This window comes from Danio aesculapii, chromosome 12, assembly GCF_903798145.1.
Source record: "Danio aesculapii chromosome 12, fDanAes4.1, whole genome shotgun sequence".
Lineage (NCBI taxonomy): Eukaryota > Metazoa > Chordata > Actinopteri > Cypriniformes > Danionidae > Danio > Danio aesculapii.
The window spans coordinates 8,770,685-8,790,089 of NC_079446.1; the positions used below are offsets into that span (position 1 = coordinate 8,770,685).

At 35.2% G+C, this 19,405-nt stretch overlaps 1 protein-coding gene across 18 annotated transcripts in view; it reads right to left on the reverse strand.

Moving 5' to 3' along the window:
- ank3b (ankyrin 3b) overlaps positions 1–19,405 on the reverse strand; it is a 303,338-nt gene that overhangs the window by 79,139 nt on the left and 204,794 nt on the right. For all 18 annotated transcript variants that reach the window (XM_056470181.1, XM_056470174.1, XM_056470182.1 and 15 more), the window contains 2 exons: positions 9,451–9,549; positions 8,671–8,769 (listed from right to left, as the gene is read on the reverse strand). In XM_056470181.1, coding sequence (XP_056326156.1) covers positions 8,671–8,769; positions 9,451–9,549 — 198 coding nt within the window. The remainder of the gene's footprint in view (positions 1–8,670; positions 8,770–9,450; positions 9,550–19,405) is intronic.

Sequence of the window (19,405 nt, forward strand, 5' to 3'; positions counted from 1 at the left end):
ATGTCCCAGGGGCTACGTTTTTTTGCCGTTTTTGTGAATCCACCAGAGGCCGCTGTGTACACTTTTTCAGATCTCAAATTTCCCTCGCAAGTGCCATTAGCGCCTGCTGTTCTTGCGTATATCCAGAGGCCGATGTCGACTGACTGACTAACCGATAACCCCACCCAGCAACTTCCCTAAACCCAACCGACACAATTTTCAAAAGCACCGATTCACCCAATCACCCCCTTCCTTAAACCCAATCGACGGTGTTTTCAAAAGCACCGATTGACTCGATCACTGCCTTCCCTAAACCCACTGATTTTTACCACGTTTTCAGATTCTCACCCTGTTACTTACATGTTTATTTAATTTTTTTGCTTTTCGTTTTACCTGCTTTCTGAAACCGTTTTTCGCCAGACTTTCGTCAGATTCCGCCGACGTACATGGCAAGCTACTGGACAAAGTGATAGCAGCGGAAAACACATGGAGGTAAGTGGGCAGCTGGTAGCGTGAAAAGAAACGATCATACCTCCCTGTAGAGTTCGTTTTAAAGATGAAATGCAGCCATATGTAGCTCTGGCTACATAATTTGCACTCTCCAGAAATGTATACAGGGTACATTTCTACAATGAGCCTGTGTTGGAAAAGTTTGATCCTTCATTGAGTAAAGGTTTGCGAGTGTGTAAGCATATGAAGAAAATGAGGCAGATTTAAACTACTTAATTTTTATTAATTTGTCATCATTTGTGTTCACTGAATCAGTTCTGAACTTTTATCCAAAGATTCATTGGCAGTATCGCACAAAAAGGTTCAAGGAAATTGTTGCAAGGCATTTTTTTTTTATTGGCTTGAAGTTAAAAATATACAATATGCATTATATTTTACAGTTTACTGTATTTATTTGGGCGACACAGTGGCTCAGTGGGTAGCGCTGTCGCTTCACAGCAAGAAACTCACTGGTTCAAGTCCCAGCTGGGTCAGTTGGCATTTCTGTGTGGAGTTTGCATGTTCTCCCCGTGTTTGGCGTGGCTTTAATACGGGTGCTCCGGTTTCCGCAAAGACATGCGCTATAGGTAAATTGAATAAACTAAATTGGCCGTAGTGTAAGTGTGTGAATGAATGTGTATGGAGGTTTTCCAGTACTGGGTTGCAGCTGAAAGGGCATCCGCTGAGTAAAACATATGCTGGATACGTTGGCGGTTCATTCCGCTGAGGCGACCCCTGATAACTAAAGGGAATTAGCCGAAGAAAACTGAATGAATAAATGTATTTATTTATAATTGTGTACTGTATATTGTACTGGATAACTGTCCTGTATAGTTTGACTGGCATTTAATTATTGTGCTATACAATACAACAGGGGGTTAGTCAATATAATTATATATAGTCAATTTTCTTAGTTCTATTTTATTTTCTAATTTATTTTTTCTCTTTGTTTTTAATATGTTATATAGTATATAATATATATAGTATATTTTTCACCATCATTTAAAGCTATTTCAAAGCAAATGTACTGAAAAATAGAGGCAACCTATAAATAAATTGGTTAAATAAAGTCAAATATAATATTCATATTTTGCAAAATATGTTTGGTGACAAAAATAATATTTTAATAAATATATCTGTTTAATAAATCTGTTTTGTTTAAATGCATCAAAATACATTGCCTATATTCAATGAGAAATGGATAAAAATATTCATTTTCAAAATAGGGTGTACTCAGTTTGCTGAGCACTGTATATATATGACTTTTTTCATGTCTAGCACTACACAGCATTAAGCCACATGCTGCCAAACCACCAAAACCAAACTAAAACGATTAAAAAGGGAAGATTTATGGCATTTCCAAAACAGAAACATGTCGACAGCAGTGCTTTGCCTCTAACCTCGCGGACTGACAGTGGAACGATGCCTGAAAGGTGGTGAAAAAAAGCAGCCTGAAGAAATAAAGAAAGATTTTGTTTCTTTAACAGCTAACAAACGCTGAGGTGTCAACCAGTGAGGTCAATGGCGAGCGTTTCCATCCAAACTGCAAGTCAGTTAGTGTTCGCACATGCCAGGTTTTGGCTGCTGATCGTTGAGGAGGAACAAAAGCAGTATCTGGGTCACTGTGTTTGTTCAGGGTTTACACTGAGCCCTTTCAGGGTGGACAAAACAACTCCAAATAGTTCAAAAGCAGAAACACGTGGACTAGCTATTCCAAGTTCAAACGACAGAAGAAGAAAAAAATCAATTGTGAGATATACATTTAGAATTTTATATATATAATAGGGCTGCACAATATATTGTTTTAGCATCGATATCGAAATATGCACATTCACAATGCGCTTGTTAAGTGGTGATGTGTTGGTGACGTACGTAATACTGTTTCCGGGTCCAAGCCGCCACTCATTTGAATTGAGAAAATATTCGTTTATGACCACTTTTTATTCATATCACACATCAAAGTGAATTTTATATAAATTCATAGTGCACACGACAATCTCTGGGCTTGCTGCATTACAAAATTTTAACAATTTATAAAAAAATGAATCACTTTCTGGCCATCGGATATTAGGCATGGACATACATATTGCGATCGTGATGTTCGAAAGTATTACAGCGCTTTGTAAATGTTTATTATCACCATTTTATGAGTCTTCCTATACAGTCAGATAGAGCGCTTGGACCCGGAAGCCGCTTCGCGTGATGTCACACTTAACAAGCGGATAGTCACATCACAGGGTCTGCAATGTCAAACCTGTATTATAATTAACCAGGAGCCACATTTCCAAACACTCATGATTTGTGGAGTCATTACAACATTTAACCATATATTTACCACAACGTTTATTATTTATATGTGTTTTAGGGCATGCGACTGTGTGAATATTTCAAGTTAGTTTCCAGTATTCTGGCATAAGATCTTACATTTCTAACTTTAAGAAAGATCCATTGTATTAGTGTATTTATACAGTATAATGAAGACTAACAAGTTTTTTTCGCAAAAAAATACTGTTTTTGGTAAACAATTAGCATAAATTAGACACATTAAAAACACTAACCTAAGCTCATTCTGAAAATATACCACTTTATACATTTCTGGAGAGCGCCAAAACATCCCAGGAGGGTTTTTTTTTTTTTGCAGTTTTCGTAAATCCACCAGAGGCCGCTGTGTATGCTTTTTCAGATCTCAAATTTTTCACGCGAGTGCCATTAGCGCCTGATGTTCTCGCGTAAATCCACCAGAGGCCGCTGTCGACTGACTGACTGACCAACTGACTGATCGACTGACCCACCCTCCTCCTTCCCAAAATCCAACCAATAGTGTTTTCAAAAGCACCGATTGACCCGATCACCCACTTCCCTAAACCCAACCGGCAGCTTTAAAAAGCAATCCAGATAAAAAAAAGCCTTCACCTGATTTTTACCACGTTTGCAAATTTTACCACATTCTCACTCTGTTTTTTACTTGTTTATTTTATTTTTGGACTTTTGTTTTGTCTTACCAGCTTTCTGCAACCATTCTTCACCGGACTCTAACCCTGTCATCGTTGTCAACTCCTCTCTGTATCTCAAGTCTGTCGATGTACATAGCTAGCTACTGGACAAACTGGTAAAGCCATCCATACGGAGTTAAGTGGTCAGCTGGTAAGCGCGAAAAGTAATGCTGTCATATCATAGCATTCGTTTTAAAGACAAAATGCAGCCATATGTACGTCCGGCTACATAATTCGAGGTCTCCAGAAATGTTTGCAAGGCTACGTTTTCAGAATGAGCCTATGTAGCAACATACCGTTTTGAAGCTGTTGTATGTTTCTATTGAGTCCTTAGATAAGAACATTGAGTGAATGAGTATGTGCAATTTTGGCTGTATATCAGAATATTCACATTTTATTGAGTTATGTTTATTAAGCCAGAATTATTAGCCCTCCTGAATTATTAGCCCCCCAGTGTATATTTTCCCCCTATTTCTGTTTAATTTAATTTAATAATTTAATAATTTTCCCCCCTGATTTCTGTTTAAATTTTTTTCAACACATTTATAAACTGATAGTTTCAATACTATTTATTGAGCTTAGATAATATGAAATATTGGATGCTTGTATGATTTTTAAAATTTTAAATGGATATGCTCCACCTCCATTATGTGAGTTTGTGACACACAAGAATAATAATGGTCAAGCAACACGATCTATTACTAGAGGAGACTGTGCTGTGCAGTTTAGGCGTACAGTCTTCTCAGTTAGAGTCAGTCATTTCAGGAACACCCTTCCAATTGATTTGAGGGGTGTTACAAATTATTCAACATTTAAATACAAGTTAAAGAAATGGCTAAAAGCAAATCAAGTTTGTAATCATGTGTATAAGAAATTCTTATTATTATTTATTATATTATCTTATTATTATTATTATATGTTTTTCCTTTTGTCGTATGTAACTTTAATGTTATTGTATGTGTGATGATGTGTTTTTTAATTTAAGTTGCCTTTTAAAACCTGGCAGGGGGCAACAGATGAAAATTAGCCCTTGTGGCTAACTCTGGCTTATTTACAGTTTTACTGTTGATTAATCAGCAATGTACCTGTTAAATAAATACATTTCAAAGAACAATAACTAATTTCTGATTTATTTTATCTTTGCTATGATTACAGTACATCATATTTGACTAGCTATTTTTCACATTCGTATTTTGCTTAAAGTTACATTTAAAGGCTTAACTAGGTTTATTAGGCAAGTTGGGATAACAAGTCTTTGTATAAACTGTGGTATGACAATCTGAAAAAAATATTGCTTAAGGGGGCTAATAATATTGACCTTAAAATGGTTTTAAAAAATTAAAAACTGCTTTTATTCTAACTGAAATAAAACAAATAAAACTTTATCTAGAAGAAAAAATATTATAATATTATAGGAAATACTGTGAAAAATTCCTTGCTCTGTTAAACATCATTTGGGAAATATTTTTAAAAATTATAAAAGTTATAAAAAATTATAATAATAATTTTGACTTCAACTCAATATGTCATTCTAAATATTTTTTTTTCACAGCGATATTAAGAGATTGAAATATTAGTCAGTTTTATTCCAAGTTAAACTAAGCTATTTTTAAACAAGTATTATCACAAAATGGTCGACTTTTTTCCTGTGGCGATTTGAATTTAAAGTTATGAGAACATTCACTGTTATCTGGGTACTTATCTGCCTCTGTAGGCAGTAGATAGTGAGGCGGCTTTCTAAGTTTCATAACAGAAACTGCTTTTTTTTTTGTCAGATGAATCCAGGCTGAGGTCACACTTTGCCACTAGCTGGAGCTTGATGAAAGCGTTTAATCTCGTTTCGAGTCGCAATCATTTCCTGCACAGGTCTTAGAACTGACTGGCAGATCAGAGAGAAATCATAACAAGTCCCAGAAGCTGTCTCTGGGTGGCTGAAAATGCTAATTATTAAAGCTATAATTCACCCATGAATGAAAGTTTATTTGTGGCTTTCTTTTTACAGGGGAAGATATTTCGAAAAATGGCCAAGTTTCACTTTTCCTTACTAAAGTGTATTTATTTATTGAACAAATTTAAGTGGATTGAACATAAAACAAATACACTGGCCCAAAATATTCCACAATTTGTGCTGTTTTAGCTCATTTTAAACAATTTAAAAAAAGGGTTTTCTATAAATTTTTGATTTTTGGGGATTAATACGTTTTTTGGTATGAGAAAAATACTGTGGTAAACAATTTGCTCTAAAACATGAATTAGACACCAGTACTAAAAAAACACAAATTTAATAATATAATTGACCCAAGAATAAACGTTTATTTTTGGCTTTTTTTCCAGGAGAAGATATTTCAAAGAATGATCAAGCTGCACTTTTCCTCACTAGAATGTACTTAATTTTAGATTTTTAATCATTTTAAACAATTAAAACATTTAAAAAAAGGTTTTGGTGTGAATTGGGTTGTCTATAAATTTTAAATTTTTGCTTTCTGATTAATATGTTTTTTGGTATGAGAAAAATACTGTCTGTGGTAAACAATTTGCTCTAAAACATGAATTAGACACAGCGGTACTAAAAAAACACAAATTATTAAAGATATAATTCACCCAAGAATGAAAGCTTATTCTGGCTTTTTTTTTGTAGGGGAAGATATTCCGAAGAATGGTCAAGCTGCACTTTTCCTTACTGGAATATATTTATTTATAGATTGATTTTTTTTTTTTTTACAAATTTAAGTGGATTGAACAGAAAACAAATACATTGTCAAAATATTACATGATTTGTGCTGTTTTAGCTCATTTTAAACAATTAAAACTTTTTTTTTTAAATAAAATAAAAAATTTAAATTTAATTTAATAAATTAATTTAAAATTTTATAATAAATTTTTAAAATCTTTTGGTGTGAATTGTGTCTATAAACTTGACATTTTTGTTTTGTGACTAACGTTTTTTCCGTATGAAGAAAATACTGTCTGTGGTAAACCACTTGCTCTAAAACATTAGACACACCGGTATTAAAAAACACTAATTATTAAAGCTATAAATCACTCATGAATGAAAGTTTATTTTTGGTTTTTCTTTTTTCAGGGGAAGATATTTTAAAGAATGGTCAAGCTGCACTTTCCTTACTAGAGTGCATTCATATATATATATATATATATATATATATCTTCATCAAAAAATGATGTTTTTTTTCTATTTAAATTTAGGTTAACATGGTGGTTCTCACACTTCCTCTTTAAACCTATAAGATATCAGTAGGTAGACTATTTACTACTGGCTTATTACCTGCCTATTATTAAGATATTAACTGCTTATTAGCACTTATAAAGAACAGTCTTATTTTACACCCCATTCCAAATACGTAAACCCAACTACTACCATAATAACTATTAATAAGCAGCTAATTAGTAGTTTAATGAGCTAAAACTATTAGCTAATGGTTTGTTAATAGAGTGAATTGCACATTAAAATAAAGTGTGACAGGCAATTTGATAAAAACCAAAGCATATATACATGTTAAAACTGTAAAACAAACTAAAATGTCTAGGCCTAATATATAGGAGTTGATCAATAATTTCATTACTGCATAAAGTAGCTTATTTGTGAAGTGTGCTTAATTGATCTGGTACTTTAAATAAAATATTTTCCCTCATCAGAGAAGTGGTTGAAAGTGGTCGGAAGTGGACCAACCCCAACCCCGAAAACCAAAATTGAGTTGATATCACCCTTAGTTTTTCATTATTTAAAAAAAATCTAAACTATACTGTCTACCAAAAAATAAGGTCAAAAATCTTGGTGTTATTCTGGAGTCATATATGAATTTCAGTAGTCATGTCAAAGCAGTAAGTAAATCAGCATACTATCATCTCAAAAACATTGCAAGAATTAGATGCTTTGAGGACTTAAAGAAACTTGTTCATGCTTTTATCTCCTCTCTGGCCTTCCCAAAATGACAGTTGCAGCTCATCCAGAACACTGCTGCCAGGATTCTGACCAGAACCAGAAAATCCGAGCACATCACACCTGTCCTCAGGTCTTTACAATGGCTCCCAGTTATATTCAGAATAGATTTTAAAGTATTATTACTTGTCTATAAATCACTAAATGGCCTAGGACCTCAATACATTACAGATATGCTCACTGAATACAAAACTAACAGATCACTCAGATCTTTAGGATCAAGTAACTTATAAATTCAGAGTTCAGTCAAAACAGGGTGAATCTGTCTTCAGCTACTGCGCCCCCCACTGCTGGAATCAGCTTCCAGAAATGGTCAGATGTGCTCCAACATGAGGCACATTCAAATCAAGACTGAAAACACATCTGTTTAGCTGTGCCTTTACTGAATTAGCACTGTGATAAGTCCAACAGATCACACTATGTCTTTCTTTTCTTTTTCATTCTTTTAAAACATGTTTTAACACATTTTAATCTGTTTTTAATCATTTTTATTCTTTGTTGTTTTTATTTTATTATGCTTCTTTATGTAAAGCACTTTGAATTACCATTGTGTATGAAATAAATTATTTAAACAACTTGCCTTGTCTTGTTCAAGAATAAATACCTTTTTTATTTATGGGTAAATTGTACCTTTAAGTGTTTCAAAACAACCTCAACAACTGAAGCACATCAGTTTTGGAGAACTTCCTTTTTTTCAAAGTGATAAAATTGTCCAAGTTTACTGTCCTTTGTGGCTTCAGTGGGTGGACTAGAAGTAAGATGACGAGAATGATCAAGAATGTGGGGTGGAGGTGGTTTTGTGTGCAGCCTTGGCCTTGTTTCTTCTTCATTTCTGTATATCCAGTTAAAGTCAGAATTATAAGCCCTCCTGAATTATTACACCCCTCCCCTGTATATTTTTTTTCACCAATTTCCCCCAAGTTTTAATAACTAACTCCTAATAACTGATTTATTTTATCTTTGGCACGATGACAGTACATAACATTTTACAAGACATTTTTCAAGATACTAGTATTCAGCTTAAAGTGCAATTTAAAGACTTAACTAGGTTAATTAAATCAGACTTCCTCCAGAAGAAAAAATATTATCAGAAATACTGTCAAAATTTCCTCTTAAACATAATTTGGGAAATATTTGAAAAAGAAACTAAAAATAAAAAAAATCACAGGAGGGTGGATTATTTTGACTTTAACTGTGTGTGATTGAGTTTGAATTGAACTTGCGTCTGGTAAGTTGGTAGTTTTGTGATACCTTTGCTGCTGCATGTGGAGACGCTCCTTGGTCCAACAGAAGAAGAGCCACTTTCTGGTTATCATAGTGTGCAGCAACATGCAGTGGTGTTAGTCCACTCTAAAAACACACACACACAAACATACAGCTATTATTGGCCAAGTGCTCAAACAGGGGGGCGTGTGTGTAACAGGTGCCCTCATAAATCAATCAGTGATTCGATTAAGAGAGTGAAATTAGACACAACACATTCGTGAATGAAACTTCTGACATCTGTTTGAAGCTTCAGAATTGTAGTATGCATTCAGATAGTAAATGAATGTATCTCTGATATGTGTTTAAAGCATTCATAAGCTGTCAGGAGTTAGAAAGACATTCTAATCTATCCCTTGATGCAATATTTACAACAATAATCTGACATTATTTTCATATATAATTTCCAAATTAGTAAATATTATCACTCCGCCATTTGCATGACATCACTAACAACAGTTCTAACCAACGTGGTTCAAAAAATGTCTCTGTGACACAATTTAGTTCAACAATACATCATACTATGATAGTTATTTTATTGTTTGAGAAATGCACCCCAGAGCAGAGTAGGGCCATCTAACCAATCAGAGCTGAGTAGGGGCATCTAACCAATCAAAGCACAGTCGACTCTCAGAAGAAGGCATTTGAGAGATCACATACAAATTGTTTAAGACTTGAGAAATGAGGTGATGCTGAAATAGCATAATAAAGGCACTTTAAAGGTCATAAACCTACAATCATTAGTGCAAATGGAGACTTTTATAGTACCTTTCCAGCTGCGTCAGGTGGTGCTCGCTTCTGTAGCAGCAAGTTGGCAACTTCCATCTTCCCGTATTTGGCTGCAACATGCAATGGAGTGAATCCCTTCTGCAAAGACAAGCAATGCATACTTAGGAAAAATGAAAATAAAACATGCACACTGTCTTGAAATAAGGTTAATTAATTTATTAATGTACTCAGGAAACTAGACAAAGTTGTGCATCTTTAAGAAACTGTTCATTTGGGGGTGGGGTTGAAAAACTGCAACTGACTATAGGGGAATAAACTGATCTGTGTTGCACAAGTTTCCTTCTGTTAAGTAATCCTAAAATACATACTGTACAGTACTAGCCCTTCCGTCCGGCTAATGATGAAAGCATTGCTGAAACTGATCCTGTTTTACACAAGAGTAACTGTTTGAACATGAGAGTGCTCAGACAATGATGAACTATTAAATGAGTAAAAAAGCTCTACAGAATTAATGCACAAGTTTTTTAATAGACACATCAAGAGAGAAATATATGGGTATGTACATACAGTACATGAAAATGTTTTAACTGAAGGCTAAAGTAATTTTTTTTTTTTTTTGGGGGGGGGGGGGGGGGGGGGGGTCCTTTATTCATCAGGGGTCGTTACAGCAGAATGAACTGCCAACTTATCCAGCATATGTTTTACACAGCAGATGCCCTTCCAGCTGCAACCTATTACTCAGAAACATCCATACACACTCATTCACACACATACACTACGGACAATTTACTTTATTCAATTCACCCGAGACTCAAACCAACGGCCTACTTGCGATGAGGCGACAGTGCTAACCACTGAGCCACCGTGTCGCCCGACTATACTTTATATATTTTTAATCTATTGATTTGCTTAATTTGATGTATTCAAAGGTCCTGTGAAGTGCTTTGAAATGTGCATTTTTATTCAATGTTTGAAGTAATCTCAACCAAAACACGAAGAGAGGGTGGGTCAGAGTGTGGGGGTTATACCATTTTACTATTATTTCATAGCCATAAAATGCATTTTCCTTCAAAAAAAAAAAAAAATATATATATATATATAAATAAAAAATACACTTGCCGGCCGCTTTATTACTTACTGGTACCGAGTTGGACCCACTTTTGCCTTCAAAACTGCCTTAATACTTTGTGGCATAGATTCAACAAGGGACAGGAAATAATCCTCAGAGATTTTGGTTCATTTTGACATGATAGCATCACACAGTTGCTGCAGATTAGTCAGCTGCACATCCATGATGCAAATCTCCTGTTCCACCACGTCCCAAAGGTGCTCTATTGAATTGAGATCTGGGGACTGTGGAGGCTTTTATAAAAAAATTTTTAAACACTGTAATAAAGTTATGAAAATACTGAAAATACATTTGTTAATATAAAATAATTATTTAATTTTAATAACTATGATAATATAAGATATTTTTATGCATTTTATTACATTTTTATTATAGTGTTTTTTATATATATTTTATTATAGTTTACTATTATACTTTATGATGGTGTTTAAAATACTACTACTACTACTACTACTACTACTACTACTACTACTACTAATAATAATAATAATAATAATAAGGCAGTTCATTCCGCTGTGGCAACCCCAGATTAATTACTTAGCCGAAAAGAAATGAATGAATGAATGATATGTAATAAAAATGTTAAAGCACTGTAACAAAGTTATAAAAATACTGAAAATATGCTTGTTAAGAAAAATAATTATTTATGTATACAACGCATGGAAAAAGTATTTATAGCGCTTCACTTTTTCCGCATTTCTTTATGTTACATCCTTATTCCAGAATGGATTAAATTAATTTATTTCCTCAAAATTCTATTCACAATACCCCATAATGACAATGTGAAAAAAAAGAGTTTTTGAAATTGTTAAAATTTATTAAAAATAAAAAACCTAAAAATCACAAGTACAGAAGTATTCACAGCCTTTGATCAATACTTTGTTGATGCACCTTTGACAGCAATTACAGCCACAAGTTTTTTTGAATATGATGCCACAAGCTTGGCACACCTGTCTTTGGGAATTTTTGCCCATTCCTCTTTGCAGTACCTCTCAAGCTCTATCAGGTTGGATGGGAATACAGCCATTTTAAAATATCTCCAGAGATGTTCAATAGGATTTAGTTCTGGGCTCTGCCTGGGCCACTCAAGGACATTCACAGAGTTGTTGTGAAGCCACTCTACTAATATTTTGGCGGTGTTCTTTGGGTCATTGTCCTGCTGGAAGATAAACCGTCGCCCCAGTCTGAGGTCAAGAGCACTCTGAAGCAGGTTTTCATTCAGGATGTCTCTGTACATTGCTACATTCATCTTTCCCTCTATCCTGACTAGTCTTCCAGTTCCTGCTGCTGAAAAACATCCCCACAGCATGATGCTGCCACCACCATGCTTCACTTTAGGGATGGTATTAGCCTGGTGATGAGCGGTGCCTGGTTTTTTCCAAACGTAGCACCTGGCATTCACTCCAGAGATTTTCCAATTTTAGTCTCATCAGACCACAGGATTTTGTTTCTTATGGTCTGAGAGTCCTTCAGATACCTTTTGACAAATTCCAACCCTGGGATCTTATATAGACATGTGCATGCCTTTTCAAATCATGTCCAATCAACTGAATTTACCACAGATGAACTCCAATTAAGCTGCTGAAACATCTCAAGAATGATCAGTGGAAACAGAATGTACCTGAGCTCAACTTAGAGCTTCACGGCAAAGGCTGTGAATACTTCTGTCCATGGGATTTTTCAGGTTTTTTATTTTAATAAATTTGCAACAATTTCAAAAAAAAAAAAATTCACATTGTCATTATGGGGTATTGTGTGTAGAATTTGGAGGAAATAAATTAATTTAATCCATTTTGCAATAAGGCTGTAATATAAAAAAATGTGGAAAAAGTGAAGCGCTATGAATACTTTCCATATGCACTGTACATACTTTTTTTTAGATTATTTTTCCTCCAAAATCAAAAACTGTAATGTAATGAAAAATACTAAAATAACATTATCAAAAATAAATTAAAAATATATACAGAATTATATTATTACACTATAATTATAATACTAGCATATTATAATTTAATGAAGCATTTTGTTTATAAGCCTTTTCTATAAGATTTTGTTTTATATGATAATAATACTTCAAAATATAATTCCTTATTCTCATATTGATATGAAATATGACTTTGTTTGATTACAATTACTGTAAACATTTCCCCTTCCTTCATTTTATTCTAAAACCTGAATGTTTTTATGCAGCATTCATGAAACTGGGAAAAGTAGACATTCAGTTTTTTTTGGAGATTGCAGTTTCCATTTGAACTCATGAGGCCAGCATACCAAATCCCTTACTAACCTGAACAATTATTACAGACAGAGGACAAACATATCCAGTGGCGGCTGTGTTATCAGAGGGAAACTTTGGTCTCTGGTGAATGGAGTCATGGAAAACACCATGCATTCATTGTCCTTTCTCAGCAGATTCTCACGCTGTAACACTTGGCAGCCGCACACTGATGTTTGTCCAGTCATTTTATGTCTATCACAATAACACAGCGGGATGCCGAGGGAATCTTACACTCCTACAGCTAGAAAACCAGCAGCTAATAATCGATTCGGTCACAGTACAGATTGAAGTTTTGGTAGGAATTCAGAAATATCTTAAAGGTCCCATGAAATTAAAGGTTTTTTAGATGCTAGTATCAGCATTGTTAGTTTTTAAGATATCTATAAGCTAGTGTGCTCCAAAACAGTGACAAAATGTACGTTTAGAAGATATAAAACTGATATAAACATGTAAAGCTTGTAGTTTGTCACTTCCACCAAAATGGATCAACGGTTTTCACCTCATACTTGAGTTTCTCATCAAATCATGACCAATCAAATGCTCTCTAGTATCTGACATGCCCCGCCCCTTCAAGATGCTTCTCATTTGCTTTTCATTTGATGCGCTAGAGCTCAACCACTCTCATTGGCAGAGCAGTGATAAAAACAAAACACTATTGGCTGTTTTTTAAAAATGGGGAGGGGCTACACTCTGACCCACCCTCTCTTCGTGTTTTGGTTGAGATTACTTCAAACATTGAATAAAAATGCACATTTTAAAGCACTTCACAGGAACTTTGAATACATCAAATTAAGCAAATCAATAGATAAAAAATTTATGAAGTATAGTCGGGCGACACGGTGGCTCAGTGGTTAGCACTGTCGCCTCATCGCAAGTAGGTCGCTGGTTTGAGTCTCGGGTGAATTGAATAAAGTAAATTGTCCGTAGTGTATGTGTATGAATGAGTGTGTATGGATGTTTCGGAGTAATGGGTTGCAGCTGGAAGGGCATCCGCTGTGTAAAATATATGCTGGATAAGTTGGCAGTTCATTCCGCTGTGGCGACCCCTGATGAATAAAGGGACTATGCCGAAGGAAAATGAAAGAATGAAGGAAGTATAGTCTATTCTGCCAAACAAATGAGTATTTGCCTTTAAAAACACTGTCAGAATTGACTAAATCACAGTGAATCATTAACAATAAAAGGTTGTGGAAATATTTGCATTTGTAGAGTAAATGTTCTCTACTCTCGTTCAAATAAGTGCAATGCCAAAAGCAAATGTTATTTACCAAGTAATGTTTAAAATATCTACGCTGCTTTTGGTAGATCACATCACACTTTTTAAAAATACAGGTAAATTCGTTGCTGCAATATTTCGTATATTTACCATTATCACTGTGTGGAAGTGGCTAATGTGTCTATGCAAAAAAAATGTGTCTATTACAGAATCGTTCAGTGGTTTTCACAGAAATTTCTCCTAGAATTTTTTTTTAACTAATATGACAATATGAACTACTGTAAATTGTCATTTTAGAGTTTTTTTTGCATGAAATAATCAAAAAGGTGCCATGTTTTCAAATATTATTATATAAATTTTTCAGACAAAACAATACCAATTACCCATACCAAATTGGATACACAGATGTATGCAGAAACACACAATTACACACAAGAATAATTTCATAATCTATAGAACTATTACCACTGTAAAAACTTGCTGTGAAATGGAAAGGTCCCACTGATGTTAAAGGGTTTGTCACTGAATATATACACTCACTGGCCCCTTACAGTAGGTACACCTGTCCAACTGCTCGTTAACTTAAATTTCTAATCAGCCAATCACATGGCAGCAACTCAATGCATTTAGGCATGTTCAAGACGATCTGCTGCAGTTCAAACCGAGAATCAGAATGGGGAAGAAAGGTGATTTAAGTGACTTTGAACGTGGAATGGTTGTTGGTGCCAGATGGACTGGTCAGAGTATTTCAGAAATTGCTGATCTACTGGGATTTTCACGCAAAACCATCTCTAGGGTTTACAGAGAATGATCCGAAAAAGAGAAAATATCCAGCCAGAGGTCAGAGGAGAATGACCAGACTGGTTCAGGTGATAGGAAGGCAACAGTAACTCAAATAACCACTCGTTACAACTGAGGTATGCAAAAGAGCATCTCTGAACACACAACAAGTCCAACCGTGAGGTGGATGGGCTACAGCAGCAGAAGACCACACCAGGTGCCACTCCCGTCAGCTAAGAACAGGAAACTGAGGCTACAACTCGCACTGGCTTATCAAAAAAACGTTGTCTGGTCTGATGAGTCTTGATTTCTGCTGTGACATTCATTGAGTCAGAATTTGGCATCAACAACATAAGAGCATAGATCCATCCTGCCTTGAATAGAGCACCTTTGGGATGTGGTGGAACAGGAAATTCACATCATGGATGTGCAGCTGACAAATCTGCCGCAACTGCGTGATGCTATCATGTCAATATTGACCAAAATCTCTTTGTAATATTTCCAGCACCTTGTTGAATCTCTGCCACAGAGGATTAAGGCAGTTCTGAAGGCAAAAGAGGGTCCAACCTGGTACGAGTAAGGTGTACCTAATAAAGTGGCCGGTGAGTGTATATTCTTTATTTTTAATGTGGAAGTTATTCAGCAAAATGTTACTTTTATTTTTGAGATTTAACAGATTTAACACTTCCATACACAAAACTGTAAAACTGTGTAACTGTAAAAACTCGCAAAGAAAAAGTTATTATTATTTTTAATGTATTATTCAATCATTCATTTTCCTCCGGCTTAGTCCATTTATTCATCAGAGGTCACCAAAGCGGAATGAACCGCCAACTTATCCAGCATACATTTTACGCAGCGGATGCCCTTCCAGCTGCAACCTAGTAGTGGGAAATGTCCATACACACTCATACACTAGTTTAGTTTATTAAATTCACCTACAGCACGTCTTTGGACTGTGAGGGAAACCGAAGCACCTGAAGATGAGGATATGTAAACTCCACACAGAAATGCCAACTGACTCAGCCGGGACTCAAACTAGCGACCTTTTTGCTGTGTGGCGAAAGTGCTTAACACACACCATGAACTACATCAATTTATAAATTAATTTGGTCATTTTGTCATTCACTTTCATCATTTTAATTTGTTTAGCTTTTGTCTGCAAGTTACACAAGTAGATATTTAATTCTTATTATTATTGAAATATTATTGTACTTTAATTAATATTCTGAATGAACTACACCAATTTATAGATTCATTTTGTCATTCACATTCATTTACTATTATTTTATAATTATTTTATTATTATTATTATTATCATTGAAATATTATTATACTTTAATGTTCTGAATAAACTACATCAATTTATAGATTCATTTATTATTTTTGTCATTCACTTTTATTATTTTAATTGCTTTTGCTCTTTTCTGCAAGTTACACATGTAGATTTTTTATTATTATTTTAATATTATCGTACTTTACTTTTCAACTTTTTTTTTGCCAAATATATTTATTAACATTTTGTGCAGATACAATATCATATACATACAAAAATAAGTAATCCACTGTTCTGCTTTTTCACAACTAAGAACCAATGACCATCAGTAAAACAATATGGTTATAAAATAATATAAATAAATGAATAAATAAATAAAATAATAAAATAAATATATTTATTACAAAAAACTACAAAATAAATAATAATAATAACATAATAATAATAATAATAATAATAATCTCTATTCCTCTTCTGCTTCAAGAACAATAGTGTCAATATAATTCAACAAAGGTTTCCATGTTTTGTAATAAGATTTTAAAGACCCTCTTAATGAAAACCAATTTTTTTTTCCAATTTTAAACACAAATTTCTTTTATTTATCTGTCATATGAAGGTGGAGATGGTTGTTTCCACTTAAGGAGAATAAAACTCCTAGCCAATAATGTGATAAAGCCACAACGTTCTGTATTGTTGAAGGCAAATTTGTCTCAAAAGGAATTCCGAATAGTGCTGTTAGAGGGTTTGGAGTGTCTGATATGTTAAAAGTTTTTTCAAAAGTATTGAATATTTTAGACCAAAACACTGTCAATCTTGGACAAGACCAGAACATGTGTGTGTGATGTGAGTATTACTTCTATTTGGGTATATTTTGGCTAATCTGGCATTAGTGTAGTGTGCTCTGTGAAAAATCTTGCATTGCATTAAACTGTGTCAGGCACATATATACAAAATACAAAATTGAGTATGTAATCTCATTCTATTTCACTGATGGTGATCCCCAACTCTTGTTCCCAGGTATTCTCAGGTAATTCAGAGGAATCAAAATTCAAAGAATTTATTGACAAATATATGACAGAGACTATCCCTTTTCTGTCTGGGTTAAAAGAAAGGATGATGTCCATTTTTGAATCAGGAGGAAGATTAGGAAACTGAGTAAACTGATTTTGTACAAAATGTCGTATCTGAAAGAAGCGAAAAAGATGAGTTTTGGGAAGATGAAACTTTTCAGACAAATCTGAAAATGACAAAAAAAAAAAACCTTTCTCATACAAGTCCTTGAACTAAATTAACTTTTGATTTTGCCACTCAAATGTATTATTTTAACAGGCTTTGTCTTCTCTGCAAGTTACACGTGTAGTTATTTTGTTCCTATTATTTAAGTATTATCATACTTTAATGAATATTCTGAATGAACTACATCAATTTATGGATTTGTTTAGTGATTTTGTCATCCACTTTTATTATTTGGTTTTGCTTTTAAATATTTTTCATAATTACAACCCATGAAAAGTTCACGTGTTTATTTCTACATTACCGATGTTAGATCAAAAACAATTATGTGTGTATAAGACGAACCATGCTTATAACAAATAACAAGACTCAGAGATCATTCAGCATTTGCACAGTTTTATTTACAGGAGGAATGTGCAGTGGGTTAAGGGGGAGATGGAGATTTAGGGGAGGGAGCATGCGTAGATCAGGTTGTGTTTGTTGATCCACACATGCTTTAGTTTCAGATCATTCGTGTATCGTTGATACAGCAGCTCTCTATCTCTCTTCTCCTTCTCCTTCAGGAGTTTCCTCTCCGCCTTTTTCTTTGCCTTCTCCTCGGCCCACAAAGACAGAAGCTGTGCCACTTTTCTGAACTTTGGCTTCTTGTGCTGAATAACTGGAGACGCCATGGGGATCTGAGAGGTCAACTCTTGTCCGGCAAAGTCTCCAGCTTCAATGATGTCCTCCTCGTCCTCCATCATGTCACACGAGAAATATTCCTCCTCTTTCTCCTCCTTCTCCTCCCAAGCAACCATCCGTCTGATAGGATGACGAACTGGAGAGCAGCGGGAGAAATCCTCATAAGATGAAGCACATGCTCCGGGCAGAGCGACAGCATCATGAGCGTCAGGAAACACACTCAGAAGAGCTGCTCGTCTTGCAGAAGGACCATCAGGAGACACCATGGAGAGCTCAGAGGTAAACTCTTCAGCTTCACTGAGGTCCTCCTCGCTTTGATGGAGATCCATCACTCTGCTCATCCAGGATTCCTCCTCCTTATCCTCCCAAGCAATCATTGGTCTCAATGGTGGGGGAGACCTGCAGGTTTGGATCTCCTCAAACTCGTACTCCTCCTCCTCAATGTTGAGGAACAAGATTTCTGGAGGAGATGCAGAGCACACCTGAGGCTTTACTGGACTGAGAGGAGCAGCTCGTCTGGTAGGAGGATGAACTGAGGAGCAGTGGTTTGAGGACAGCTCATCTGGAGACTCTGGCAGCGAGTGAATGTTAGTGGCTGAAAGAGTGATATCTCCAGAGAGGCCTGGAAGCTCAGGTAAGTCTCCATCATCCGGCTTTAGGACAGAAGATTTGGCAGGAGTCAGCAGTGGTTTGACTTTCACCAGAAGAGGCTTTGGCTCCTTCTGCTTTCTTCTGAGCCATTTCTTCCTGCACTTTTTGTCATTCTCAGTGCAGTCGATGGCCTCGTTCTCTGCACGTTTCTCAACTGCCACCAGTTCTTGTGGAGCACACTTCTGTGTCTCCGTAACACGCAAGAAAGGTGTAAAACGGCTAAAAAGCTTTTGAAGTGCTCTGCTAAACTTCGCCATCATGAAAAACTAAAGTCCAAAATCAATTTAAGAAGCAGGAAAAGTAGCTGTGGATAACTGTTAACTCCTCAAACACCAACAGAAGGTCAGATTTAGAACTGCAGTGTTCTGCCAGAGCGGAATTCTAAAGATGACATCATAACATTCTGAAATTTTTTAACTCTGAACACAGATTGAAGCAGCAAACAGACACACACGTTTACACAACCATACACATATACACACAAGCACAAAGATACACAAACAGACAAACAAAAACACAAAGCCGCGTACACAAGGACACAAACACACACAAACAAACACACACACACACACAAAAATACACAAGCACAAACATTAACACACACAAACATAAAGCTGTATACAAAAAGAAACAAACACAATCAAAGGCAATAACACATACAAACACAATGCCACATACACAAAGACACACAAAGCCGCACACACAAAGGCACAAAGCCACATACACATAAACACAACAAATTACTATATT